At 41.5% G+C, this 27,248-nt stretch overlaps 1 protein-coding gene across 1 annotated transcript; it reads left to right on the top strand.

Annotated features, from left to right (window-relative positions):
• Positions 1-259: 259 nt before the first annotated feature.
• epha2b (eph receptor A2 b) lies at positions 260-27,248 on the top strand. The gene is made up of 17 exons (XM_047372538.1): positions 260-385; positions 901-980; positions 2,411-3,059; positions 15,022-15,177; positions 16,553-16,912; positions 17,130-17,260; positions 17,506-17,677; positions 17,764-17,857; positions 19,311-19,366; positions 19,464-19,589; positions 20,291-20,476; positions 20,566-20,627; positions 20,761-20,970; positions 21,387-21,536; positions 21,645-21,838; positions 22,343-22,498; positions 24,680-27,248. The coding sequence occupies exons 1-17, from the start codon at positions 301-303 to the stop codon at positions 24,786-24,788; spliced, it is 2,976 nt and encodes a 991-aa protein (XP_047228494.1). The 5' UTR covers positions 260-300; the 3' UTR covers positions 24,789-27,248.

Genomic DNA, 27,248 nt, shown 5'->3' with positions numbered 1-27,248 from the left:
GATGCCATTACGCGAAATGTTCAAGTCTTTCATAAGTTTCTCAGGCGGCGCGATCCGCCTTCCAAGCGCCGAAAAACACAACTCACCCCCCTCACTCGCGCACTCACACCGCGCGCGCACACACACAAATTCACGCTAACTGAAAGTCACGCGTGCACGAAGGCGCACATTCCAGCGGGCGGAGTCGGTGACGCGCGCAGAGGCCGTTTGTGAATGAGCTGCAGAGCGCAGCACCTCTCAGAGCAGAGTCCCAGCCAAACGATAGGAGCAGAGCAGAAAGGCGAGAGAAAAGTTTTCCAAATGGATTTCTGTGGTGGAATCAGACATTTGTTATTCTCATATGTACTCATTAACGGGATATTAATTACCTTACAAGCGACAGAAGGTAAGTGTCTGTTTAAAAACATCTCAGCTTTCTAAATAAAATCTTTATTGCGCTGAAGGGAAGCACGCGTGCCATGCGGGGAGCCTCCTTAAAGGAGCTTTAAGAAGCAGGAAACATTTTTCCTTTACTTTTGCAACTATCAGAAAGTGTCCAAAACTTTGATTTTGACTTAAAAAACGAACAAGTGTTGTTTGGTTTAATCTGTAACCTGTAACATATCAATCTATAACCTATTCTTAAATGAATTACGACTCTGCGTGTGCGCTCCTATAACTTTGGAACAGCAGCAGGTGGAGAGTTTCCGCGGAGACTTTATGTTTTCCTGAACTTTTTTAATTGCCCCTTTTAAATGTAGGAGATCATTGTTTTATTTTACACATTTCAACATTTTTATAATGGGGATCAAAGTTGATCACAAAAACAGATTTCTTGCAGATACAAGGTAAAACTACGTGTTATGTTGTAAAAACAAAAATGCATTTTTGATCATTGACCTTATTATTGTGTCTCCACAGAAGTGCTTTTGGATATGAAGGCAACAGGAGGAGAGCTGGGCTGGCTGACTTGGCCCCCAAACCAGGGAGACAGATCCGGGGTGAGTAGTGCTCTTTGCTTCTCCTCCAGCTCCCACGTTTTTAGTAGTTGGAATTTGCCCGAGGATGAATCAGCGTGGAGTAAACTTGATGGAAGGGACACACTCAGCTGTAACGAGAACATTTGCGTAATTCTCATCAGACTGCTCTCTGTGTGTTTGTGTGCATATGTGAGTGTCCTATAAAATCTGTCAGTTAAAGCCTGCTTGAGCAGGGATAGAAGAGGCAGTCAAGGTATCCTCTCAGGAGCTGCTTCCAGAGCATGTCTGGGCTGCTCCAAATCACAAATAGGCGGATAGAATAGCTGCTCCCGCTGAACTAGGAATGCTCGTGGCTTCTTGCGGTTTCAAGGCTCCAGCTTCAGAATTGTATGTTAGAGAGCAATTAAGTTTTAAAGTTTGCAGCATGTGGTACCTCTTTGCAGAGAGGAGGGGCCTCAAATGGAGCCAGTCTGCCGCAGCTACCTTTCCCTTACAGCAGAGGAAAATGTCTACATTTAGGGATGAATCTCAAATGGTGTGGTTGTCTCTTTACCATGAGCCGACCCAAGACATGTGTGCCTTCCTTCATCATGTGGTTGCAGAGTAATTGACCAGTCAGGCACATGCAGATTCGCTGTAAATAGCCTCATTTCATGTGCTGATGACCCAAAGGCATGTGCAGGCATGCTGCTCAGTGGTTCACTCAACTTTCTCAGAGATGTGCAACAGCTTGAACGATCCCTCTGACACTAGTTTCACTTTTTTCCACTAATACATTTCAGATGTTTGTTGGATTATTTTGAATTTCTTTTAGCCTTTTGGGCGGGTCATAAAAAGGAAGAAAAAACGTTTCCACCAGGTTATTAGTAGAAGAGTATATTCTCCTGTTGTTCATCAAGTTTATATGCAGACCCACACACTCCGCCAGCAAAGCACATTCCTTTAATTAATAGCACAGTGGCTGCATACAGAGAGCCAACCGCAGCTTCTGCCTCTGTGGGGGCCAGTTGTTCCTCGTGAGCCAAGGTTAGAAGTTGTTGTCACTTTTTCTCAAACATATTTGTGGCATCATTCAGTTTGCATGCAGCAATGCTGACTGGGGAGGAGGCCAACACGTGTGAGAGACTGAATAGGAAATAATTTTCTCTTTTTGCAATGTCAGAAATGCATCGTCAACCAAAGTCCTTAATGTCTGTGATACTTTTAGGCTTCAGAGATTTAGAAAATAGATGTCTGTGTCTAAATGGTCTGTATTTACCTTTGTGAAGAGCCATGGACTTCTCTGCACACTGTTTTTGTTTCCTGGTTCAGATTACAGTGGCTGAACCCTCATGGTTAAATGGTCACTCCTTTATTCAGCTATAACCTTAGTTTTGGTTCAGCCCCACATAGTTATAAGCTCTCCAGATTTTCTACTTCTAACCTTTTTGGTTTCTGTGGTTCTGTTTCAGTGGGAGGTCACACAGAAAACCCTGAATGGCTCTCAGTTTTATACCTACTCCATATGCAACGTTGGGGAGCGCGAGCAGGACAACTGGCTGCGCACCACCTTCGTCCAGAGGCGTCCTTTGGTCTCTCGGGTTTTTGTGGAACTTCAGTTCATTGTGCGAGACTGCAACTCATTTGATGGAGCCTCATTAACTTGCAAGGAGACGTTTAACCTCTATGCATCCGAGGCGGACGCAGATGTTGGCACGACCTTCCGCAAGGGACAGTTCAGGAAGGTTGCCACAATAGCTCCAGATGAAATAACTAACAAAAATGAAATGCGCATCAACAAAGAGACTAAAGTTGTGGAAAACTTATCTCAGAAGGGTTTCTACTTGGCCTTCCAAGACATCGGAGCCTGTGTCGCTCTCCTCTCTGTCAGGGTGTACTACAAAACCTGCCCGGCCACAACAAAGAGCCTTGCTTTGTTCCCTGAGACTGTAGCTGGAGGTGAGAGCCAGGCGCTCAAGGAGGTGACTGGGAGATGCGTGGACAATGCCGACAGTGAGGATTTACCTCGCATCTACTGCACTGTGGATGGGGCATGGGTGGTTCCAGTTGGACAGTGCCAGTGTAATACCGGCTTTGAAGAGGTTGAAGACTCCTGTGAAGGTAAGCCCATAGCCTTGAAGCTTTTTTTGTGGAAAAGTTTTAAATCATCTCCCATTTCTTTAGCTTTAGTTTCCAAGCAGTCAGACATTCTGGTAATTGTTTATTGCCTTCTTGATCAATAGTTCTCCACAGTTTTTTAAGGTCTTTCAAAGTTTCCCTTAGACTTTTGATGCTTTTTTGCTTTTGGTCCAGACCTTCAAAGGTTGAAAGAGGTGGTTAAAGGTGGTTGTGGTTGATCAAGTAGGCTAACAAAGGCAGAATCTTGATGCGACGAATGGGCTAAAAATGTTTAATGTGTATTTTTCTGGGCACAATGCAGACAACGACTCACTAACTTAATTTGCTATATATTCTGAGGTTTGGATCTTTTTATGCCGAAATAGTTCATACATCAGATCTAAGTTTCAAAATACATTCCTTTGAAAATGGTCAGGTTCTGGACTGGAAATAAAAAAAACAGCCAGAGTCCAAAGTAAAGCTTTGAGCTACTGATCAAGATCAGCTAAAAAGATTTCTCCTTTGGAGGAGATATTTAAAGACAGGAAGTATGACTCATGACTTTACTGTACGTTATCTTGTCCGGACAAATGCAAAGCGCCTCCATTTTACTGTATTTTTTTAAGCTCAATTTATCTTTGCTTTAATTGCCCGGGGTTATAAAACAGACCTGGATGACAAATATTTATCATAGGTGTTATTATCATAGCTCAGTGGAATTCTGCCCTCGGCTAACACAAACTCCCCCTGCAGTGAGAAGAATGCCGAGCCCTTCTTCTACATGTCCTGGCATAATCCCTGACCCAAAACCGATACAAGTGGGAAATGTGCATTTACATTTCAGGTTTGGCTCCAATTAGCTGTTCTCTCTTAGCAGTTTGTAAAAGCACATTTTCTTTGTTGGCCTTTTGTGTCACAGCAGATACTAAAGAGACTTGGAAAATTACATATAATGTCAGAGAAGACAGAAAGAAAAAAATTACAGATTACTCTTGTAAATCTAATATTATTAGAAATGAGTTTTGTTCAGTTTTAATTTTTCTGACATACAGTTAGGGCTAAAATTATTCATATATCTGACAAGTTTCGATGTAAAATAATTTCCAGTTTGTTTTAGATAGAAAATGAGAGGCGTCATCTTAAAAGATATATATAAAAAAATATATAAAACAAGTATCAGTTTAAAAAAAATGTTTTCATATAGATTTTAATAAAAAATGTCATGTCAAATTTAATGATCACCTAAATAATAACTGAAAAATCTTTTTTGGCAATCCAACCATTTTCTATAATTTCTAATCAGCTTTTGGTATGTTCCCACTGGTATTTCCACAATTTATCTTTGAGGTTGTAAGGCCTCTTTGCCATCACCCTAATCTTAAGCTTCCTCCCTAATGTTCTAGGGGTTTAAATAAAATTTGTCTTTGCTGTATTTTGTGTTATTCTATTTATTTTTATTTTTATTATTTATTTATTATTTTATTTTTAATCTTTTTTCCAGTTTAATACTTTCTGCAATGTTTTCCTAAATATCTTTTGTTTTGATAGTTCTTAGAGTTAATTTGCTGTGTTTTTAACATAGGTCAGAATAGCTGGGCACTAAAAAACGTTTTGAAAGTAATTTGATTTGCTTTCAGGTTACTTATTTTCCATTCTTAAATATTTTGTGTAAATTCAGGTTTGGAGCACAGAATAATCGGTAAAATTTTAATTTACTCAAAGTCTTGATCAGCTTATCTAATATACATCCAGAATGCTGGTAAATGAGTGTCTTACTGTAACATTTCCGCTTCATCAACACCTCTCCTAGTTCAGAATTTGGAGCCATCAGGGAATTTCCTGTTCTCTCAATATCGTCTGCTCTCTTATCTCGATGTGAGCTGGCTCAGCACACCGGCCATAACTCAGGCCTTTGACTTTGTTCTCTTGTTGTGTTTTAACTCACTGTAAAGCAAGCTTTTATTGTAGTGAGGGGGAATACGGGTGATCAAAGAAGCAAAGGGGGCTACTGTACAGTGATGGATTAGCATCTTCAAGGCAGATGGGAGGAAAGGGGAGGAGACAGGGTGAAGCTGCTGAGCCTCACTGACTTTGTTCATAACATACATCACAGAAAGCGGGAGCTCCCACCCGAGCCTCTGTGAATAGTGCATGTCGACTGCATCTATCTCCATACAACCCCACAAACGGCCATTATCGCGCCCCCTTCGTTTTCTCAAACGTACCAGAGCTGCAGCTTTGGGGTGTGTGTCTGCATGGAAGCTGCGTGTGAGGGCCTGTTGAGATCTGCTCCTTGACAAAAACACAAAGCCTGCCGTCAGCCACCTTCAGCATATTTTGCTTGTGCCACACACTTGCACAACTCATAAACAGAAATACCTTTAATCATAATCTGAAAAATACACACATGTTTGACAGCAGGTATAAAATCCTATTTGGCCTGCTTATGATGTCTACTCTCCCACTTAGATTTCCCTCCCAGTGGCCAGAGCTTGATAGAAAATTTCAGGCTTTCTGTCTGTACATCATTTTTAGCTGGGGAAAAGAGCCAGGTGAGGTGATTACGGAGGAGACAGGAAGGAAAGAGGGAGAAAAAGCGAGGGCTAATGTTTAGAGTAGGGGTGTGATTTTTTTTATTTTTTTTTGGGCAGAGAGAGGTGAGGAGTGGAATGCAAAGGTAGGAGAACAATGAAGTCCTGTGTTTCCCTGCGAGGCTGATAGAGCCCACCTCCGACACCTACTCTCCCCCACTTTACTGGTACATTCCTGATCGGTTTGCTGAGAAGGAGCCTCCCAACATTACTCCAGACCTGTGGAATTACCAGGAACGGTGGTGCTGATGGTGATGGGAGGGGGTGAGGAAGAGCAGGTCCGGGTCAAGCCCTCACATTAAAACAACTAAACAAAGAGAATCCCCAACCCCCTAACATAAAACTACCAGGAAGAAGCTCAATGACAGGTCCGAGATGCATGAGGACATGTGTAGATTTAGATGGAAATGAATCACAGGGGCTGAAGTGCGGAGCCAGGATGAATGGTTCTGAAGGCTTAAAGAGGAATATCGTACAGACACATAGTTAATCATTCTCCCCACTTCGTTTCTGAATGGATTGCTACTCTGGGGGAAAACAACCACAAAAACTTGAACTGTGGTGTTTTTTCTCCGTATTTAGGTCGACATTTTCCATGTTCAGCCATGTTTTCACTCAGCTTCATAACTCGTCTTCCCCGTGGGACTTGTTAAACTAAAGATCTGTGACTTCATCTGGTTTCTCTCTCCCTGTCTCCTCCTTGGCTCTCGGTGCGGTGGTAGTTTTGGCGAAGGATTACTTGTCTCTCAGAGCTTCTTTGTAAGATATTATTCTCTTTTGTTTTCCCTTAAACGTTTGGTTTAAGATTGTTGTATGAAAGTGTCTTCTCTCTGCAGCCCCCGTTGTTCACACAAACTGTTATTATTGGGCAAAAAATCAAAAAAGATAAAACAGTTGCTGTGCTGCGAAGATATGTAAGAGTCTTGCAGGTTGTAAATCATGACAAGAAAGAGTAATGAGGAACAACCTGGTCCTTTTGTTCTCTGTGACAGTATTACCGATGGTGTTTTACCAATTTGTATACACGATTTTCACATGATTGATGGAGAAGCTTAAAAAACTGTAATTACACTGCCTTGCAAAATTATTTTTTTTGTCACATCACAATGCATTATGTTGCGATTTTATGTGCTAGACCAACACAAAGTAGTGCATAATTTGGAAATGGAAAGTTTTTTAAAATGTTTATCCTAAAAATGGTGTGCACATGTATGCATTGTCATTTTCTCTTATATTGGTAAATAAATTCTAATGCAATCAACTGCCCTTAGGAGTCACATAATTAGTCATTAGAGCCCTTAATTACAGTGAAAATTTAATTGTTCTGAGACGGCGTCAGATGTTTGTGAGAGAATATCAATGAACAAAGGGCACCATAAGGATCAAGGAACGTTGTAGACAGGTCAGGGAGAAGGTTGTGCAGGAGGTAAATGTAGGGTTTGGTTATAAAACAATATTCCAATCTCTACTCATCTCTCTTCTCACTGTTTGGAGAACTGTTTAATCTATCATATCATATCAGAGTATGACACAACCGGACATTCAGCAAGACTTTGCGGTCTACCGAAACCAACAGGCTGGGAAAGGAGAGCAATAATCAGAGAAACTGCCAAAAGGACTGAGGTAACTATGGAGGAGCTGAAGAGATCCACAGCTCAGGTGGAAATATCTGTTGACAGTGCAAGTCTTAGTCCTGCATTTTTATGGAAGAGTTGTAAGAAGAACAATATTGTTCATGTACACAGCAAATGTATGGCAGAAGGTGATCTAGTCAGATGAGGCTAAAATCTAACTTTTTGGTCTACATGTAAAACCCAGAAGAAAATGCACTGCACAATGTTTCTACGGTGAAATTTGGTTGATGGGAAGATGGAAGGGGCTAAATACAGTGCAGTCCTGTAACAAAGCATGTCTTTTAAAGCTCAAGGATTTAAAAGACTTGAGCCTAAGGCAGAGGTTCACCTTTCAGCAAGACAACGAGCTTAAACTTACAGGCAAAGCTGCAAAAGTATGATTTAGATCAGAATTTAAATGTTAGCCACACTTTTCAGATTTTTTTAAATAAAAAAATTATGTTCATATATCCTTTTAATTTCACTTCACAATTATATGGTAATTAATGTTGGTCACCTAAAATCCTGATGAAATACGCTGAAGCTTATAATATGGATAAGTGTAAGTGGAATGAATTTCATGCAGTTAATTACCACTGTTTGGACATGTTTTAAATGTTCTTTCCTCATCCATCTTGCTGTAAAATATTTCAGTCCCTAATGTAAATTTAGCATCTACTTTAAAATCAGTTGTACAAATAAAAATCTTTTTTTACAGAGCAAAATAAACAGTTAGCTGAATGATGTTTAACTTTAAACAATTTCCACTTGTGACTCACTCCATGCCCTTCCTGACCCATTATGCAGCCTGGCACAGCGTAATGACTGCGTGTCACCACTCTGGATCTGCACCAGCTGATCCTCAGCCTTCTTTTTGTTTAACTGTCTCGGCCCACACCTCGTTAGCCACCCTTAGGCCTTGGCAAACAGGCCCTAATCCAACGTGATTTTTTCACAAGGCTCTGTATATAAACGGAGACACGGTGTGGGAGCATGGCGTGCCTGTTTTGGTGCTTGGGAGTGAATGCCGTGTCGGTGGAACAACCATCCTCTGAATTCCAGTAAGGTTCGAACTCGCCAAGAAGCTTCCAGTAAAAGATTTTCTCCTCTCCCACTCCTTCCCTCCATGTCCATGTCTTCAAACCTGTCCTTGGCTGATGTAAGGAACTGTAACTAAACTGTAGCATAGCTGCATGCTGTGGTGAGTGATTTGTATGGGTAGTAATTGACTTGGGTGTGTTTGGTCTTTTTCAGTGGAGTAAGTACTGGTTCTGCTGGCTTTTTTTTGCCTTTGTGTAATCTCTACTGCTGTGTTCTGCCCCTCACCCCACATCCTACCCGTCTCAGAGGACCTGTAACTATTTTAACCTCAATTTGCTGCCTCTCATCTTGTATTTATTTGGTAGTTTCTTATCTCAACTCATTATTCCCATGAATATTTTGCAGCACTATATGCAGTTTTCTCCGGAGGCATACACTGTTGTGCAAGCAGCCCTAAATACAACAAACTAAGACACAAACAAAATGTTTTTCCCTTCTTGTTTCGTGTTCACGTTGCCCATGAAATCATACGGAGGCTGTTGTTTTTGGCTAGTACACAGGTCATGAATATGACACCAAAAAACTTTAAACATCCCGTTTCACATAGCCCTGATGGGACTATTTAGGCTGTGTACGCTCACAGTGTTTCTCGCTGATAAATAAATGTCTCCCTGAGTGACTCGTAAAAATAAATAGGGGCTAAATCAGAACAATGCTCCTAATCGGGAAACATCAGCTGGTCCCATTTACATGATGGTCAAGGCGTCAATATTTAGTAGGAGGTAAAACAGAAACCTTCGCCACCAGTTTGTGTTTTTGTTGATGAACTTGACATGAGACGCTAGGATTTGGACAGCTAAATGTCTGATTAAAAAAAAAGAACCAAAAATCCTGAGTCTTTTATGGAAAGAATAAAGGTTTAAATTCAGCTTGTACCTGAAGCCTGGGAGTTCATGATAATTAAAGCAGCGTGTTGTGCAATTTCAGCTTATCTGATGTTGTGCGTACAAAGAGACACAGCACCACGGCTGCAGATCGCAGAGATTCGATTTAGCAGGGTTAAGGTGGATTTCACATAATGGAATCATCTCACTCTAGCAGGATTATCCCTCCCACACTCAAAATTTTCTGCTCCACCAATCTTCCCTTGATTCCCAGCCTCTGTAGCTGGTCACAGAAATGCTGAATCACTGCCTTATCGAACAACACATTTTTGATAGACATTTTTTTCTACTACATTCCTTTTAGAAACCACTGTGATCACTTAGAATTATTGCATTTCTCAGATGTTGTGCCAAGCTAACTTCTGCCTTGCAGGCTGATCTTGTGGGAGTTGGTTAGATTAATGGTGGGGTTCTTTCAAGTGGTGTCTTGTTAGGCCACATTTTTACTGGAGAGTACAGTTATTTGAAACAGTGATAGAAGATTTTGGACAAAAAAAGAGTAAGTTCATGGCTTGGGTAATGCAAACACCATGGTGACTGTATCATCCAAAAACATGTTCTCTTTCTTATTAGATTTTGAAACTTGCAAAAATCTGGTGGCAGGTGTTTAAAAATGGGAAAAATCTTTCATTTGTTCAAACATTTGATATTAAATCAAATTGTGAAGGAGTCTGATAACATCCAACAGATTAGTATAGAAAACATAAAACAGATAAAACTTGAATATTTGAAGTATTATAAGTATTTTTTCAACTCCCCTCACCATCTTCTGTTGGGCCCTTACAGCTCGAGCATCACTCTGTCATGCAGTTGGTCAAAAACTCGCTCCAATATGGACAGGCTGGTGTAAAAATGTTACTATATGCTGACCTTGAATCAACATACAAGTTTTCACAGTATTGACACAAAGAGCAAAAGAACATGAGCTGATTTTTTTATTCCTTTGGGGTGGAGGAAAAGTGTAGGAGCTTTGCTTCAGCCAGCTGACTGGCAGCATGCAGCAGCAAGTGGGTGAGAGGCAGCATTACTCCAGTCTGGTCCCTTGACTTTCATTTAAAGACTGCAGTACTGGAAGACAAACATTTCAGCAGTGTTGAAACTGTAACTCTTTAAAACAGTGTATTATAATGGTTATAATGGTAACCTTCACATGTCTATTCTCCACTAAGGATGTTGTATTGTTAAAGCCTAGAAATTAGTTGGTGTCGCAACTGGATATTTGGTTTTTAAAAATTCAGACAGTAATTTGTTTAAAATTATTTAGTTCAGTTGAGGTAACAGTCTCCTCATTTTGCCTTTACTTGAGAAGTTGAGTGTTAACCATTTTTAGCCTTCAAGCATGTCTGTGTCCGTTGGCTGTGCCATGTAAGTCGGGACATATTTCCTCTTGGTGACATTCCTGAGCCTGAAGGCTGTGTTTATGTATGTGTGTGAGTGTTGTGGTGGGGGGAGTGCAGAGCAATGTGAAGCTCTTTGTATTGTGCTGCTGGCGTGTGAGGTCAGCACTTTCCTTCCCCGCAATCAGTCAGTCATGCCCCCCAGCGCAGCCCAGCAACCACCCACCCACCGTTTGCTGCTAACAGGACGAGCGCTCAGCGGAAACCGGAGGTCGCCTAATCCTTCAGTGACTCCGCGACCTGTTGGCTCAGGATTTTTCATTGTCGGTCAACGCTGCGCGGCCTCACTCAGCTGCTTTCCATTTTGTTGTGCTGCCTGATAAGTCGTTTTGTTTATTGGTGCATTTGGTCCTGTTTTGGTCACTTCCCTTGGTCAGGAAGTCGATGGCTGTCAGCAGTCAGCTTGTTGGCTTGGGGAGGTGTGGTGAGATGGTGTTACTTTTTTCACCTAGTTTTCTGGAAATGATAGAAACGAGCACAACTTTGGTCTCTGGAAGCTTTATGTCAACCAGGGCTGCCTTTCTCAGATCTTTCCAATTCGGATTTGTTCTTGTCTTCAGTTTTGACTCCCTTTGTCCCTCCTGCTGCTGATTGCAAGGGAACCTAGGGAGTAAGAGGTGAAAGGGGATCAGGAAATTTATTGTGTTTGTTGACAACCCCAGATGAAAGCCTGGGTGCAGTTGTAAAACAGATGTAATGCCATCACAGCTGCTTCATTGGTCAGCTAATCTTTTTCACTAATGTCTCCAACCCCCCCTGAGCCACATGCCCACACTTCCATCAGCCCCTACACCTTTATGGCTCTTTGACCCCCCTCTCCCCTTCTCTACTTCCATGGCCTCTGGCTCATGTTACCCGGTTCTCCTCCCCCATCAGACTCCCTCTGTTCCTGCAGTCCAGGTACCCCCGGATTGCTAATTACTTCTTGTCACCCTGCATATAAACAGACTGACATGACATATTGCCATTTCAGGCAGGGTTTGTGCAGTTCAGAGATGAAAAGAGGGGAAGTGAAATAAATGAGGGCAAAGACAAAGCCAGGCTCTCTTGCCCTCCGAAATGACCAGAGAGCTGCTCTGATACAGATCTGACACTGTGTTTATTTCTAGCTTGGCTTTATTTTTCCAAGATTTCTTTTGCTCACTGGCAATTTCTCTGAATTTAACCTTTCTCCCTTTCCTCCTCATCAGTGCATGTGTTTGTTTTACTTGGCCACTGACTCTGCATAAAGCCATGCACAGTTTAACTCACCCCGAGGCAGACACGACCTTTCTGCCTTTTAGAAAGCTCAGTACCGGCCTCGATTGTCGGGGCCCCCTCATTCTGCTTATTCGTCATGTCCTGGAGCCAATTTCTGTTGTCAAGCCACCATGTTACCCATTCATCCATCTATATGACCGAACATTCATCACTGTCGCAATCTCATCCATCTTAAGTTCTGCCGACACACCAGTGAGCACTCAGAGGCCCTAGACTCACTCTGGCTCACTGAATGTTACAGGTCCCTTCACTCATTCTCTGTAAACAAACACAGGGCCACTGGCCCCTAACATGACAAACAGTTCCTTGTTTGTAGCAAGAGGGAGGGAAAATAGTGGTCATTCTTACTTTGTCAAATGTCTCAACTCCAAAGAAGCCCAGACACTTGTTTATGAGATCCATCATCTCAAGAACCACTTCATGGGATTTGTGCCTGCATTCATATTGGGTCAACACATTTCGGCGTCCTTTTTGGTTATTATTCTGTTTCACAACTCATAGCCTGGCTATTCTGTTGCTTGTGCTACCTCGTGCCTTCGTTCTTTGATTGGCTGCTTTAGGAAGGAAGGCAGCGTCAGCCGCATCCTTCCTGTTTCCTGTTGTGTCCAGCAACAATCCAAAGACCCCCTCCACCTTCTCCATGGAACAAGGAAGCTTGCTTTCACCAGACTTTTCTTTTTTGTTGAGGAATCCTCTTTTTAAATACCTTAGCTGTACTGGTGCTATGACTCATGTTTGGAATAATTGAGGTACACAAACCCATTCACCTTTACAACCAAAAGGTTGGCTGCAACTGAAGCTATGCAGCCCTAGGCCTCCTGATGGGTGGTGTGCACTGGAATGCATCTTGATTATAGAGGCGACACAGAGTGTAAGGCCATCATCTCCACAGGCCTGACCACGATGCATTGCAGCGTGCACTGTAACACCAAAAAAAGGCTAGTCCTTCTCTATTGAGATGACATGTGGCATTTCAGCTATTCCCTTCTGCAATGCCAGTGTGTGTATGTTTTTTCCTTTCAACTTTTGAATTGCAAGACTTTCTCCTTGCCTGCTGGTCAGCGGTGAATAGCAATGTTAATGGGTTAGCTAGAAGGAGAGAAAGCATGGGAGCAAGGAATTTAGGGATTACAAGGAAGGAGAGGTAGGGGAATGAATCGGAGTTTAGAGCAACAGCTGTTCCCCCCACTCAGACTAAGAGTTCGCCTCGGCATGTCTCCTTTCTTTCTTCAGTCCTCAGCAGGATACAGTATACCTCTTTTCCTTTCTTAACCCTTCTGTTGCTCCATCCCGCCTCTCTCCTGCCTTGCCTGTCTTTTGTCCCATCTGCGTTAATAAGTAGTAGTATTTACAAGTGAAACAGCTGCCCAAGAAGAAACAGAGATGCTGTTAAGAGGGAGGACTGAACTCAATGCAGTCCTAATGGCCAAACATCCAGACCCATCTTGTGTCGAGTGAGTTTTCTTGCCACAATTGTTGTCAGGCTCTTTAGATAATACACACCTCCTCACATATGCTCTGCGTCAGCTCGGTGAACCACAAGTTTATAAAAAGGCAAGCAAAGTTGAAGTGAGGCTCACGGTCAATCAACTAAAACCCCTTGATAGGACTCAAATAGAGCTGCAGCCATGTGCTTTCCGTCTTCCTTGTGGTCACTTGTGGCTTCCAAAATGAGCTTCCCCAAAGCAAGCCGCACTGAAGGGCAAGCTAGACGGTATCTCAGTGCTAGTTTGATATTGTCTTTGTCCTTGGCTCTTCTTTTTTCAATTAGCCTCTTCTGGAGTGTTTGCTTTTGACTTACTGTCTCAATGCTTTTCCCAGTCAGTGTTATTGCTGTGACCTAAATCTCTCACTGTGAATGGCTCATTTCATTCGGATAGCTCTATTTGTTTCTACAGTACTTATCTCTATTTTACCGCAGTTATCTTTATTTCCAATGTCTGTTTTCTGTGATGCCTGCTCATGTAAAGTATCGTCTCTATTCTGTGGCCTAGATATCGGTGCTCATTTAAATCGTTAACATTTTCTAACATCCGTCACAGCTGTTTAAAGTCTTTAAGCAAACAAATAGGAAGGAAAGGAAGTGCGTGTGTGTGCATATAAGTTTATGTGTGTAGCTGAACTGAATAAGCAGAGGGACATGAACAGGTGACAGGCAGTGGTCATAATCCTTCTCCTGATGCCACAATTTGTCCACTAGTGTGCTTTCCGTACATGTCTGTGAATTTTGTGCATACACACGGCTGTGGGTGTATGTATACAATAAATACACTGGCGTGTGTGTGTGTGTGTGTGTGTGTGTATGGGTATAAATGAACATCCTATGGTGTGAGCAGCAGCCGCTGGAATGCTCTTACAGAGTTAAGGTTAGCCGTCTCAATTTCGCTCTCCTTGATGGTTTGCTCTCAAACCAAATTTCACACTTTATTAAGTTCATATTTCAAATTTCCTATGCACAGCTGGGAATCCTACCTGCATTTCTTTATTTAGAATTCAAAGTGTGAAATTAGATGTCATCTTATCTCGGCGACGCCGTTTCAAAGAATTCATGCGGGTCTCTGAAAGAAAACGGAAATATGATAGAACGTTGGGTGCCAAGTAGTGCTGCTTGGGTGCTTTGCTGATTGCTCTTGCACCTTTTCTTCTTTAGTACTGAAAACTGACTTAGAGTTGTGGAATGTCAGAATACTGGTTATGTTTCTTGAGACAGAGATGGTAAGAAAACAGCAACGGCAGAGAAGGGAGTGTGTGAAAATAGGAGTAACAGCGTGATAGGAAGTGTGCGATTTTGTTTCAGGGCTTGGCTCAAATGATCCGCATTTTATTTGTTATGGACAGAGTTTTCATGGACGAACTGAACACTGTGCAGACTCCTGCCTTGGGCTTTTGCCTCCCATCTCTCCATCACCTGCCTAAATGTGGTCTTTAGCCATGACACAATAATGTGTCCCCTCGACCTTTACGTGTTGCTCTCTGAGGTGAAAAGTTCAAAGCATCTCAAAGAGGCTTGAAGGATGTGGAGAAACTGGCTTTGCTCTGTGTCACTTAGGATGCTGCCAGAAGTCCCCATTGTCCTCTTTGGCTGATCATCTGCTGTGAATGTCTTTTTGTCCTTGCAGTGTGTAAGCCAGGCTTCTTCAAAGCTGAAGCATCCAGTGAGAAGTGTGAGCCTTGTCCTGCCAACACCCAGGGCCAGATGCCTGGGGCTTTGTTTTGTCCCTGCATGAATGGCTTCTACCGGGCTGATACAGACCCCATCAATGGACCCTGCTCAGGTGAGAATTATGCAAAAATGAACGTTAACTTCTATGAATTACTTCTTGTACTAAAAAGGAGGCATGCACCAAGAAAACCATTGTTGACCATAATCTAAAGAGTTTATGGCAGCCAGATACAAACTCCAGTAACACACACCTTGCTCAGCGCTACCGGGTTGCATTAACCACCACACTCTTCACTGTAATTGTTCCTAAAAGAAGATCTTGCAGCCTTGAGTAAAGAACTAGTTTCTCTGTTCCTGCAGAGTACATATTGGATTTTACAGTGGAGGTGCTTTGTTTTATCTTTTTGAGCTTTCAATCTCTCTGTTATCGAACATGGTGTGAAAATATTGGCAGCCATTTGGGAATTTTGGGGTTAATATTTTATCTGAGATACCTTAGTTGTTATATAAGGATGAAGGATGTCATATCAGCATGAGCTTGTTGCAAAGTAAATAGATTTTCGGAGTGGTGGAAGCTAACAAGCTAATCAGATTGCTTTGTGTGTTTTAGCTAAGTTTAGCAATTGAACAATACTCAAAATGGAAGTCTTCATTTCAGGGGATAGAAAACTATGCTGATGTCAGCAGTCTAGAAGTTTACAAAAGACCATTGCTTTTTTTTGGTCCTGTTTTGTCTAGAAGATCAACATGTGCGGTTCTTTGTGGACTTACCTTCCTTTATTGAGTTGTAACAATTTGCCAGGTCCCCTGCAAATTGTAGTTCTGGGGTAAATGTTTAGACTTTGTGTTAGTTGTGCAGCAAGGAAATGCTTTCTAGGTCTTGTAGTTGTTTAAAAACTATTCTATCGGTCTTTCGATGAACTGATTTTCCAAATCAGCTTATGAAGCGGATTGATGAAAGGTACATTAGCTTTCACCACTCTGAGGATGTATTTACTTTTACTACTACCTGAATGTGACATAACCTCTTTCTACTTACTACAGTTACTGCAAAAAACTTCAGCACCTCACTTTAAAAAAGAATCCAAACTAAGCCTTAAAGGCAAGGGTCGACATGCTGTGGGGAATACACACAGACACTGTTTTTAGTAACCTTATCCATGCTAAATGTGCTAAACAGTACTATTAGAGGCTAACATGTCTTGTCTTGAAATCGGCTACAATCAGTGTTGGGAGGTAAAACTTTACTAAAACCACAGATCAAAAACATAACAGTTTTTATTTGACCAACCTCTTTGTTTGTCAAATAAAAAGGATGCTGACCCTTATGAATACCATGCTACTCTTGAAGTAGAAACCAGATATTTAAGAATTCATTTCATACAGCATTTACATTTATAGCTTTGGAGAAAGCAGTACTATTCAGCAAGTGTCTTTCAACTTGCACCTACTATATTTTGGAAATTTTTCTCATCTGTCCTTGTCAGGCCTCCCTTCTGCCCCTCGAGATCTAGTGGCCACGCCCAGCCTTCTTTCTCCAGGAAAACTCCTTCTTTCCTGGCTGCCGCCTGAAAATACTGGAGGTCGAAACGACATCACCTACACCGTTGAGTGCCAGCGTTGTGAGGGCTCATTATGCCAATTCTGTGGAGAGAAAATTCGCTATGAGCCAGCCAACACGGGCCTGACTGACACCAAGGTGTCAGTGAGCGAGCTGGACCCCTACTTCAACTACACCTTCGCAGTGGAGGTGCACAGTGGTGTGTCCATGTTTGCTAATCAGGCAGCACCACGCAGTTTCAGGCCACCGTCCTCCGCCACACTAAATACATCTCTTCACTACACAGGTGAGTGCTGGTAATATGAAGCAGAGCTGTGATGTTATCTGTCCTGCAGTAATGGCTGATGCTATCTGCAATGTAGCGACAGCTCTACAAACCGTATAAGGCTGCAGGAGGGGAGTGAATTGTAACAAGACTGCAACCATATTTTCCAATTTTTTGAACTTTTTACAATTATAGAAATAAACACTCAAGTGTTCTCTTCTCCATGTGTTGTTCTCAGATCCACCCAAAATTACTTCTATGCGTCTGGTTGAACGGGACTCCACCAGTTTGTCTCTGTCCTGGGATGTTTTCCCTCGTCCACGGGTCCAATCCCAGCCTATCCGCTATGAACTCGCCTACCGCAAGAAGGTGTGCAAACCTTTTATTAGTCCCTGACAGGACCTTACGATTAAACAGCTTAACTATATGTGTAAATTTAGTCCACACTGCATGATTAAAGCTTTTTGGAAATGCATTTTGCCGTTTGGTTTAATAAACATGTAATTTGAATGTCACTGAGCGTCTGATCAGATGACTATATAAAAACAGAGGCTTTTAAATACCTACTGCAGTAACACTGGGTTTATTTGGTTGACTTTTTCTTTTTCTCCTAGGACAATAAACCTGATGTAACTACATTCGTTGTGCTAAAACTGGAGAAAAGCTCTGTGCAGATCAACGATCTTTCCCCAGGCACAGCTTACCTAGTCAAGGTCCAGGCTCTGGGCACTGATGGCACCCGTGGAGTTTCCAGCTTGGAGGAACAATTTGAGACGCTGTCTGAAGGTATAGAGAAAAATCACTCAGGGAAAAACTCGCAGGCATTGTTTAAGAATTGTCTCACTGAAAAATATGGTTTATTTTTTTTGCAGGACACCTTAACAAGACTGCTGTTATCCTTGCATCAGCGGTTGCAGGAGCAATCATGCTGTTCATAGTGATCGTCACCCTTTTCCTGCGCAGACGGTGAGTAAGCGGCCCACTCTGCTGCCCACCCTCCTTATTTTGTCCCAATAATCTGTCACAACCCTTCGCTGCCTTCCTCTCTCATTCTTCTGCTTTTCCTTTGTGGGGCCTCCAAATGGCCTTTGCATTCACTCTCTCCTCACCTCGTTCCTTTGCTCTTCCTTTAACCAACTGTCTTTTTCTCTTTATCTGGATCTGTGTGCCAGCACTCACCAGGGAGGGATTTCTGCTGAATGTGTCTTGTCATTGTGCAATGGTTGCAATGTACTGAGTGTTGAAGCCTTTGAAAGGAAATTAAACACGAGTGGCACATTGTTGTTGATAAGAGGCGCTTGCTTCTTTTGGTACTAGGCCGTGGGCGCTTTGTGAGGGTGACCTGAGCCTGTACTGTAGCAGATTGTAACCACCTCCTTCCCGCCTGCTGCCTTTCAGCCTGTGAAATGGCTCAGCAAATACAACCTTTTGCCAGGCTTTACCAAAGGGACGCTTCTGTCTGAATGGATGCATTGCAGCAGAGCAATCTAGAAAAATTTGTAAAAATATTGCTGCAATTGGTTGCTGTGTGATGCAGTGGTAGAGCAGGAGCACCACAGGTATGCAGCTGTCCTGGGTTCAGTTCTTGTTTCATTTACTTCCTGTCTTTTCCTTCTCTCCCTGCCCCTCTGATGGTCATTTCCCACTGATAAGTAAACGGCCTCTAGCACCACAGATGCTGCTGTTCCATACAAAAGTGTTTAATGGCTATAAAAGTTTAACGGCTATTAATATGCTGTATAAAATACAGCATACTTATAAAGTGATAATGATTCATGGCACGGTTTTTATTGAAAGCCTAAAAAGTGTGGTGTGTATTTGTATTCACCTTTTACTGCATTTAAACCTCCAGGTCGTTTGGAGTATAACTCTACGTGGTTTACACATCTAGAGACTGAGTTGTCTGGTTATTCTTCTTTGCAAAACGACTCAAACGCAGTCAGATTGAATGGTGAGCAAATGTGAACATCAGTTTGTAGGTCTTTCTGCAGATTGTCAGTTGGATAGGTCTGTACTTTGACTAGGCCATTTGAACATATGCATGTGCTTTGATCTAAACCATTACATTGGAGTTCTGGTTGTATGTTAGGGACATTATCCCGCTGAAAGGTGAATCTGTCTTTTCCAACCTCTGATAGGTTTACTTTCAGTATTGCCCTGTGCTGATGCAGGTTATGTAATATTGCTATGAAATAAACGTATCAGGCCACTTCTATTATATTTGTCCTTTCTCTTTACACATCTCTATGTTGGTCAATCAAATAAAATACCACTAAAGGATTGTGAAGTGTGTGGTTGTAGCATGGCAAAATGTACAACATTTCAAGGACAATTTATACTTCTGTAAGACATTGGATGTGCAAATGATAGAAAAACATTCTAATATTTTCAAGACTAAGATGTGTTATCTTTTATTCAGAAATAGAAATGCACATACACGGCAAGGACCGGAGGACACCTACTTTTCAAGCCCTGGTAAAAAAAGACAAAATCCTTGAAATTTCTTTCTGTCACCCAATTTTATTTGTTTTACTCATTTGTTAACATACAACTATCTTTCTTTGCCTTGCAGAGCAATTAAAACCACTGAAGACCTATGTGGATCCACATACATACGAGGACCCCAACGTAGCTGTCCTCAAGTTCGCCACTGAAATCCACCCGAGCCACATAACCAAACAAAAAGTCATCGGAGCTGGTGAGTGACAACCCTGCTGAGTTCATCTGCCGTGGGGCTTAGCTCTAAAATATTCACTGTTTATATTGCATATTTTCCACAGCTTAACAGGTCGACTGCCGGTTTTTACTTTACAAAGATTAGCATATATCTGTTTTTTCTTCTCACTTGACAAGCTTAAATGTTCTTTTTGCTATTTGGTAATTCTTGGCACTGACATCTTTATGTTTTGGCTGAAGATGACATGAGCATTGCACAGCAGAAATTGCTGCAGGCACACTTTCTTGGAAGAACATCACAGGACCTTCCTGGGGGTTGCTCAAGGTTCTCATTGAGGATACGTTTATTCAAGTGCGACCACCTTTAGCCTTTGAACCAATAGTCCATTTGAACCCCCCCAGCTCCCACGACCAAATGCTCCCCTTTCCTTCTCGTGTGACAGCTGATTCCCATGCTCCCACACAACAGGTCGTCAACTATTTACACAATGTTGCTTCTTTGTTTCTTTTTTTCTTTTTCTCTCTTCCTCTCAACACCGAACACACCTCTGTGGGAGCGCCTCGGGCAAAACAGCCACAGAGACTTCCTCATTTTCTTTTTGTTGCACTGCCAAACCCTGCAGCTAAAAACTTAAGGGAACTCATCACAGCAATATACACACACAAATTCATTTGAGATCTGTTTTCTAAATCAACTGTCCACATAATGATGTTTACCTACAGGCGAATTTGGTGAAGTTTACAAAGGCATCCTGAAAGCGCCTGGGAGGAAAGAGGTGGCAGTGGCTATAAAAACGCTGAAGCCCGGCTACACAGAGAAGCAGAGGCAGGATTTTCTGAGTGAGGCCTCCATCATGGGACAGTTCACCCACCAGAACATCATTCGCCTGGAGGGAGTGGTCACCAAATGTGAGGGCGCCTTAAAGCTTTTTCTCCTCTTTTTCCTGCTTGTCTTTTGTAGGTCAGTTTGGGCTTATAGGTTGTCTGCTTTTCTGCAGTTAAACATGCAATGATTGTGACCGAATTCATGGAGAATGGAGCACTGGATAGATACCTGAGAGTAAGATCAATATTTATCTCCTGAAGCAAGCGCTTTTTTGAAAAATATAGATTTTTTTTCTGGCGTTTTCTTTAAGGATTTAAAATAGTTGGTTGCAAACTAAAACAAATCTGCACTTATTTTCTCACATTAGGACCATGATGGTGAGTTCTCATCTCACCAGCTGGTGGGAATGCTGCGTGGCATCGCCGCAGGCATGAAGTACCTTTCTGAAATGAGCTATGTTCACCGTGACCTGGCCGCCCGCAACATCCTGGTTAACACGGTTCTGGAGTGTAAAGTTTCAGACTTTGGCCTGTCCCGAGTGCTCGAGGATGATCCTGAGGGGACCTACACAACCAGCGTGAGTAGATGCATGGCTTTCATGGTAGCTTTAAAGAGTAAGATTCACCTCAATTTGCTGTGTACTTTGGTCTTCATGATGCTGTTTGTTGACTAATGTTTTCTAATAAACCTTTGAGGCCTCATAGAACAGATGGATTTAATCTAAGGTTCAGTAAAATAGGACCATACCATCTGGATGGATTAGTTGCCTCAGCACAACATTCAATCCATGAATGACATTGGTATCCATTCGGATCGGATCGGCCACATCTAACTTTAAATTTGTGGTTATGGCATGATAAAATGTAAAAAGGTTCAAGAAGCATAAAAAGTTTTGAAAAGCACTGAAGTATGTTTTTTTTTTTGCAAGATTTTATATGGATCTTTAGTTGTATTTTTAGCGTCTTCTCTGACTCAATGATTTCTCTTGAACAGGGAGGTAAGATCCCCATCCGCTGGACAGCACCGGAGGCCATAGCCTACAGGAAGTTCACCTCAGCAAGTGATGTGTGGAGTTTCGGGATTGTCATGTGGGAGGTCATGGCGTTTGGGGAAAGACCTTACTGGGACATGAGTAACCATGAGGTGAGTCTTCATTTCTCACATTCTTTAGTCAGAAGAAGTCTTTCGATATTTTAAAAAAAGTTACCAGTTAGGAATGATTTAACAATTTTCCTGATAAACTCTCTGAAGGTGATGAAGGCCATCAATGAGGCTTTCAGGCTGCCAGCACCCATGGATTGTCCATCGGCCGTCTACCAACTGATGCTTCAGTGCTGGCTTCAGGATCGCTCCAAGAGGCCGCGTTTTGGAGACATCGTCAGTCTGCTGGACAAGCTCCTGCGGAGCCCAGACTCACTTAAGACCATCGCAGACTTCGATCCACGGTAGAATTTATTTTTGTATCAGACTGGTGCAAACTCAGTCCTAGAATTAGTTGCTTGTATGAAGGCCCAGTCCTTTGAAACAAGCTTCCTTGAAAATCCTTTGAATTATTGCTATAAATCAAGTTTTTGTTAAGAATGAACTGAAGAAACGAGGAAATTTAATGAACTACAAATAAAAAAATAATAGTGAAGTAGTTCAGGTTGAACAAGGCTGCAGGATAAAAGTGTTAGAATACACTACAAAGGTCTCTTTTGTTTCTGATCATGTGAATAAAAGCATATTTTTTCCTTTTGAGAGAGAGCATAAACACCAAAGACAGGGAGAAAGACACAAGGACGTCATCCTCATATCTTAATCCCCTCTCACCCTGACTCCCCCAACCGGTTTTTTTTTTATCACCAACTGGTTTTCTGCACAGTAATTACAGACCTCAGTCATCCGTCTCTTGTTGTGGGAAACCTGTAAATTATTATTACCGTTTGGATCTGCTTCTTTTATCCCAGCGTATCCATCCGCCTGCCAAGTACCAGTGGGTCAGACGGCTCGCCCTTCAGGTCAGTCTCTGAGTGGCTTGAGTCCATCAAGATGAGCCAGTACAGCGAGAACTTCACCCATGCTGGGATCATCACCATGGACCAGGTCCTGCAGATGAAGAACGAGTGAGTGGCAGTTTTGCTGACCACACATTAAGCAGCATTTGTATTTAATTTGACTGTATATTTTTGACGAAAAACAGAAAATTAGGCACTTCATATATTTGTTTTCCTTAGACAGTTAATGATTCACAGCCAACTTAGTAGCTTTAAGCCCATTTTTTAACCTTGTGAAGTTTGAGAAAAGTTTCAAATGGAAAATCTAATGTAGTGAATGAGGGGTGGGCACATTTGTCGTGAGCTTGTGGTTTCTGTTGCTCTTATTCAGCTGCGCCCTCTCCATTCTCATCCTCCCCTCAACTCAGACACACATAGGCCAGCACTTTTGTCAAAGCCCCTACTGACCAGTTTTGCTTGTTTAAGTCAAAAGCCTTTAGTGGCTTCTCCGACAATAAAGGAGAGCAGCAGAGAGTACAGCCATGTAAGAAAAGGTTGACTTCAAGCTGGACCTAATCTGAAGACCTAAGACTGAAGAGGTGTGCTCATTGCCCCCTGTAGTTTTCACAGTGCAGTTTACAGCAATTACACCTTCCCCTTGTGTGGAGGAGTCCTGCAGGAGGCAATTTACCCAAACAGGCGCAACTGTTTGGGGGAAAAAGCCTGGGCAAAACACATAATTTAAGGTTCCTTTTGAGGAATAACTAAGGCCAAAGAGATTTCTAACCACATGGCTAAAAATAAGCCATCTTTTTCTGCCATTGAACGTGTTAAGGGGTGTAACCATGAGAACAAGACAGGATTGGAGTAAATGTTTTAAACAATGTATTACCATTGTAGAATATTTCAGGACTAGTTTCTATTTTAGTTTTCTGTTTGTCTAGTTCTAAGGCAGTCTTAATGCCAAGAAAAGAGCTGATTTTTTTCTTTTCTGTGTTTTCATGAACAGAGTAAAGATTTCATAAATTAAAGAATACGCCTTAGGTCCGGAGATAATGAAATAGACCTCTGACTCATTAAAAAACAAAAAAACAAAACAATGAAATGGCTATAAATGCTAACGTTCATTTTCTTAGTGGTTAGCTAGTAACTGTATTCTCACAGTGCTTACAAATCATTTGTGTGTCATTCTGTCATTCTTTTTACCCAAAATGCTGCCACACATTTAAAAATCGGCCAGCCGAATGAGAACCCCTAATAGTTAAATTAGAAATTCAACTACTTCCTTTCTTGCTTTAAAATAGGAGTCTCAGTTGTAGATTCAACGGGAGTCAAGCTCAAAACACACTCCATCACATCTGGGGCTCATAATATCTTCACAAGATAAAATCATGCTTACAGCTAACGGACAGCGTCCTGAAAAACAGACTTCACTTTGATGAGGAAATATTGTGGAATTTTAACACTGCAGGATCTCAGGCCACAAAACCTTTTCAGAAAATAAGGAAGGGTTCTTAAATATTCCAAATCTAGCAACTTTTGCTGGTGTTGCTGGAGTCTTTTTGCTTTTTGACACTTTAATATGAAAACATGTTTAATTCTTACTCTTCTCAGTGAACAACAGGTGTCGCCACTTGTCCCTCTACCCTTCCAAAGCACTCATAGACAGCCCAGTTCTCTCACACCCATCACCCAAACTTTTAATGTTGCGAGATCTCGTGCCACGCAATTTCTTTATAATCCTAACATATATGTTACCAACTCCTGATCCTTGGGAAGATGGCTGCACTACAAAGCCGAGACAAACCCTTTTGAAGTGTTTGTCATGCCGCATGGTGTGATTTTTGTTTCCATCCTAGGGCATCTGGTAGCACTCTCTAAAAACCACCAGTCATTTACGATCCACCCTCTGCTTGCCAGACAAAGTGATTCATGGTCAACAGGGAGAATCCTTGTTAAGTAATTAAAGCTGTAATTAAGGCTTTGACTCTGGACTGGTGTTTATGCAGGGCTTTTGCACGTTTTTCATGTGCTTGTGCAAAGCGAAACCCCCAGTAATACCCTTTATTGTGGAAGATGAGTTAAATCTTGGCAGAGAGCAAATTTGGAATGCACCCCACCTAGCCGGGCTGATTTAAAGCTAGACCTGAATGTATTCAGCTCCAGGCTGGCATTTCATCACTTTAAATGAGTCAGTGATTACTCCAAGGCTTAGGAGGCAGGAAGGGTGCATGTGGAAAGTGTTGGAACAAGGCTGAAGTGAACATCTGTGTAGCTCTTCTTGAACACTGTCTTGTCTCTCCTTTGCAGGGATATTAAGAGCATCGGGGTGAGATTGCCTGGCCATTTGAAGAGAATAGCTTACAGTATCTTGGGCTTAAAGGACCAGACCAGCACCTTGAGCGTGTTTGCTGTGTGATCCTCTGAATGAAAAGGAAGTAAAATTGGACACAGGCAGCCCTTTGAACTCCAAGCTGAGCTGGAGCATCTCTGCAGGGACAGCATTGGATCAGCAGAACCAAGAGAAAATGTGCCAACCTATGGGCCAAGTCAACCAGACAGATTTACTGTATGTTCTAGATTTCTTCATCTTTTCCACTGGGAAATGGAGCACATACCCAACAACATATGTGTCAAATAGACTTTTGATATTTAAATTGCTATTTTTTGTACCATACTTGACTTTCTTACAGATACAGTTTTTGTCCATTTATTTTTGTCCATTTTCCACTCCTGCATCAGCTTCATGAAATTGCACCCTGAGTTTGTTACAAACAAATAAACAGGGAGAACTTTTATAAACGAGCAGCAGAGTCCAGTCATGGTTCAGTTCATGGTAGGTGCTGATATCTCTGAATCTCTTGCTCTCTTGTCTTCTGTCAGGACGCCGAGAGGCTGAAATGAGCTTGAGCTGGTCCTGATTTAGATAGGAAAAGACAGGACCTGTGTTGTGACTGGCCTCCTGCTAGTCCTGTGCAGAAATTAAGCTATGATCCAATGGGTGATGTTAATATGCATAAAAAACATAATGGTGAGGTACTTTTTCTACAGCTTAACTTTTATAAATTCTTGTTCGCCATTAACTGTTACAAAAAACTACAGCGAAAAAAAGACCATTTTTATTTGGAACTTATAATATAACACTTGGAGAAAGACTCATGTTCAATTTTGTGATTGCAAACCAAAAAGGGCATTTATAACCAAAAATGGGCAAAGTATTCATATCCTTGGAACTATTTCACATTTTGTCACTTTTTGTTGGGATTTCATGTAATAGACCAACACAGTGAATCACACATTTGAAGTGGAGGGATTTTTTTTTTTCATGTAGAATGGAGGACATATATAAACTGTCTCTGCTAAAGAAACACATTCCCACAGCATGATGCTGCCACTACCATGTTTCATTAACTTTTACATGTAGGCCAAAAAGTTTATATTTGTCACAAGAGCCAAGAGTGCCATCTTTCACGTGTTTACTAAGTCCCCTGCTTTGTCTCGGGTAAACTGCGAAGGGGACTTATTATGACTATCTGGCAACAAGGGGTTTAGGGTCACGCTTTAATGGAAGCCACACTTCCATTAAAGCAAAATCTTTATGTGCAGGACTAATGGCTGTCATTTCAACAGATTCTCCCATCTGGGATGGTGATCTCTACTACTATACTTCCACTCCATTCTGTTTTATGACATAACCCTGCCTTAAACGTGTCTATAACTTTATCCCTGACCTGTTTGGCTTGTTCCTTGGTCTTTGTGATGCCATTTGCTGGATTTTATATCTGAGTACGTGGACTGAAAGGGTTGAAAACTATCTATCCTTTTCCTTCCATTTTGCAAGAATTCACTATTTTGTGTCGCTCCATCACATAGAATATCAGTAGAATTTATAGAAACCTGTTTGTATTGTGACAAAATGTGAAAAAGTCCAAGGGGATAAACAGCAAGGAACTGTATATGAAAGTCAGACTTTTTGTGACTGAAATGAGTTTAGGTTATGCAAAACTTGTCAAAAATGAATATGACTGAAGTGAAAAGATCATAAACCCACCAAAAAAACTAAAACTTCTTACTGCTGAGACATCCTAACCATAATTTGTTTTATGGTTTAACTGTCTTGCATTTTGTCAGCATCTTTATAAACAGTCAATCATGATTAGAGTCGGTTATCGACAGGTTGAAATAAAAAATGTTTTAGCAATGACCTACTTGACTCATTCATGACATTTGAAGAGCTTTTTAAAGTGCCTCTTTGTGGAAGATAAACACGAGTCTGCCTCTTTCTCTTTAAATAAAGCGGCTCTTCTGTGTAGCGAGTAGTTTGTAGTTGAAACTCTTGTGCTCTTAATCCATGACTGCAAATTTTGTGTGTTACTGAAGTACACCTTCTTTTACTTGAATTTTTACTTTGTTAAATGTATGATTCTGTTGTAGCTCAGACACTAATTTTAAAAAAAAGGGATTTATTTTTTTAAAACCCAGTTAATATCTGGGTTTATTGGTTGGAGTTGCCTTTTGTACATTTTGTATAATATCCAGTAATAATCATATTTCCTAACTGCTTTTTTGTGTAATGTGTTCTGAGCTCTCAACTTTCCAAAAGTTTTTTCATCTGTGAGCAAACCTCTCCTTCCTTTGCAAATTCTTCTCTTTTTGTCTGCTGTTTTATACTGTATTTAATAGTTTATTTATTTTTGAGCTGTTATTTATTTATCCTAATAAACACTGAGCTGGGTTTGTAATTGGAGGTTGCTCATTAAGCCTTAATTAAAAGAAAAAAAAAAACACCAACAAAACCATTTTCCTCCGTTTTATTTCTGAACTGTTCTTGTCTGAGATTGCATTTTTGGTAAATGAATAAAGTCTTAAACTGAATTTA

The sequence above is a fragment of the Girardinichthys multiradiatus genome, chromosome 1 (assembly GCF_021462225.1).
Source record: "Girardinichthys multiradiatus isolate DD_20200921_A chromosome 1, DD_fGirMul_XY1, whole genome shotgun sequence".
Classification (NCBI taxonomy): domain Eukaryota; kingdom Metazoa; phylum Chordata; class Actinopteri; order Cyprinodontiformes; family Goodeidae; genus Girardinichthys; species Girardinichthys multiradiatus.
This window is presented reverse-complemented; position numbering and strand designations above follow the sequence as displayed.

Coding starts and splice junctions, on each gene's coding strand:
- epha2b (XM_047372538.1), top strand. CDS start 301: ATGGATTTCTGTGGTGGAATCAGACATTTGTTATTCTCATATGTACTC. Junction 15,178..16,552: donor CATCAATGGACCCTGCTCAG/GTGAGAATTATG, acceptor TGTCCTTGTCAG/GCCTCCCTTCTGCCCCTCGA. Junction 17,678..17,763: donor ATTTGAGACGCTGTCTGAAG/GTATAGAGAAAA, acceptor TTTTTTTTGCAG/GACACCTTAACAAGACTGCT.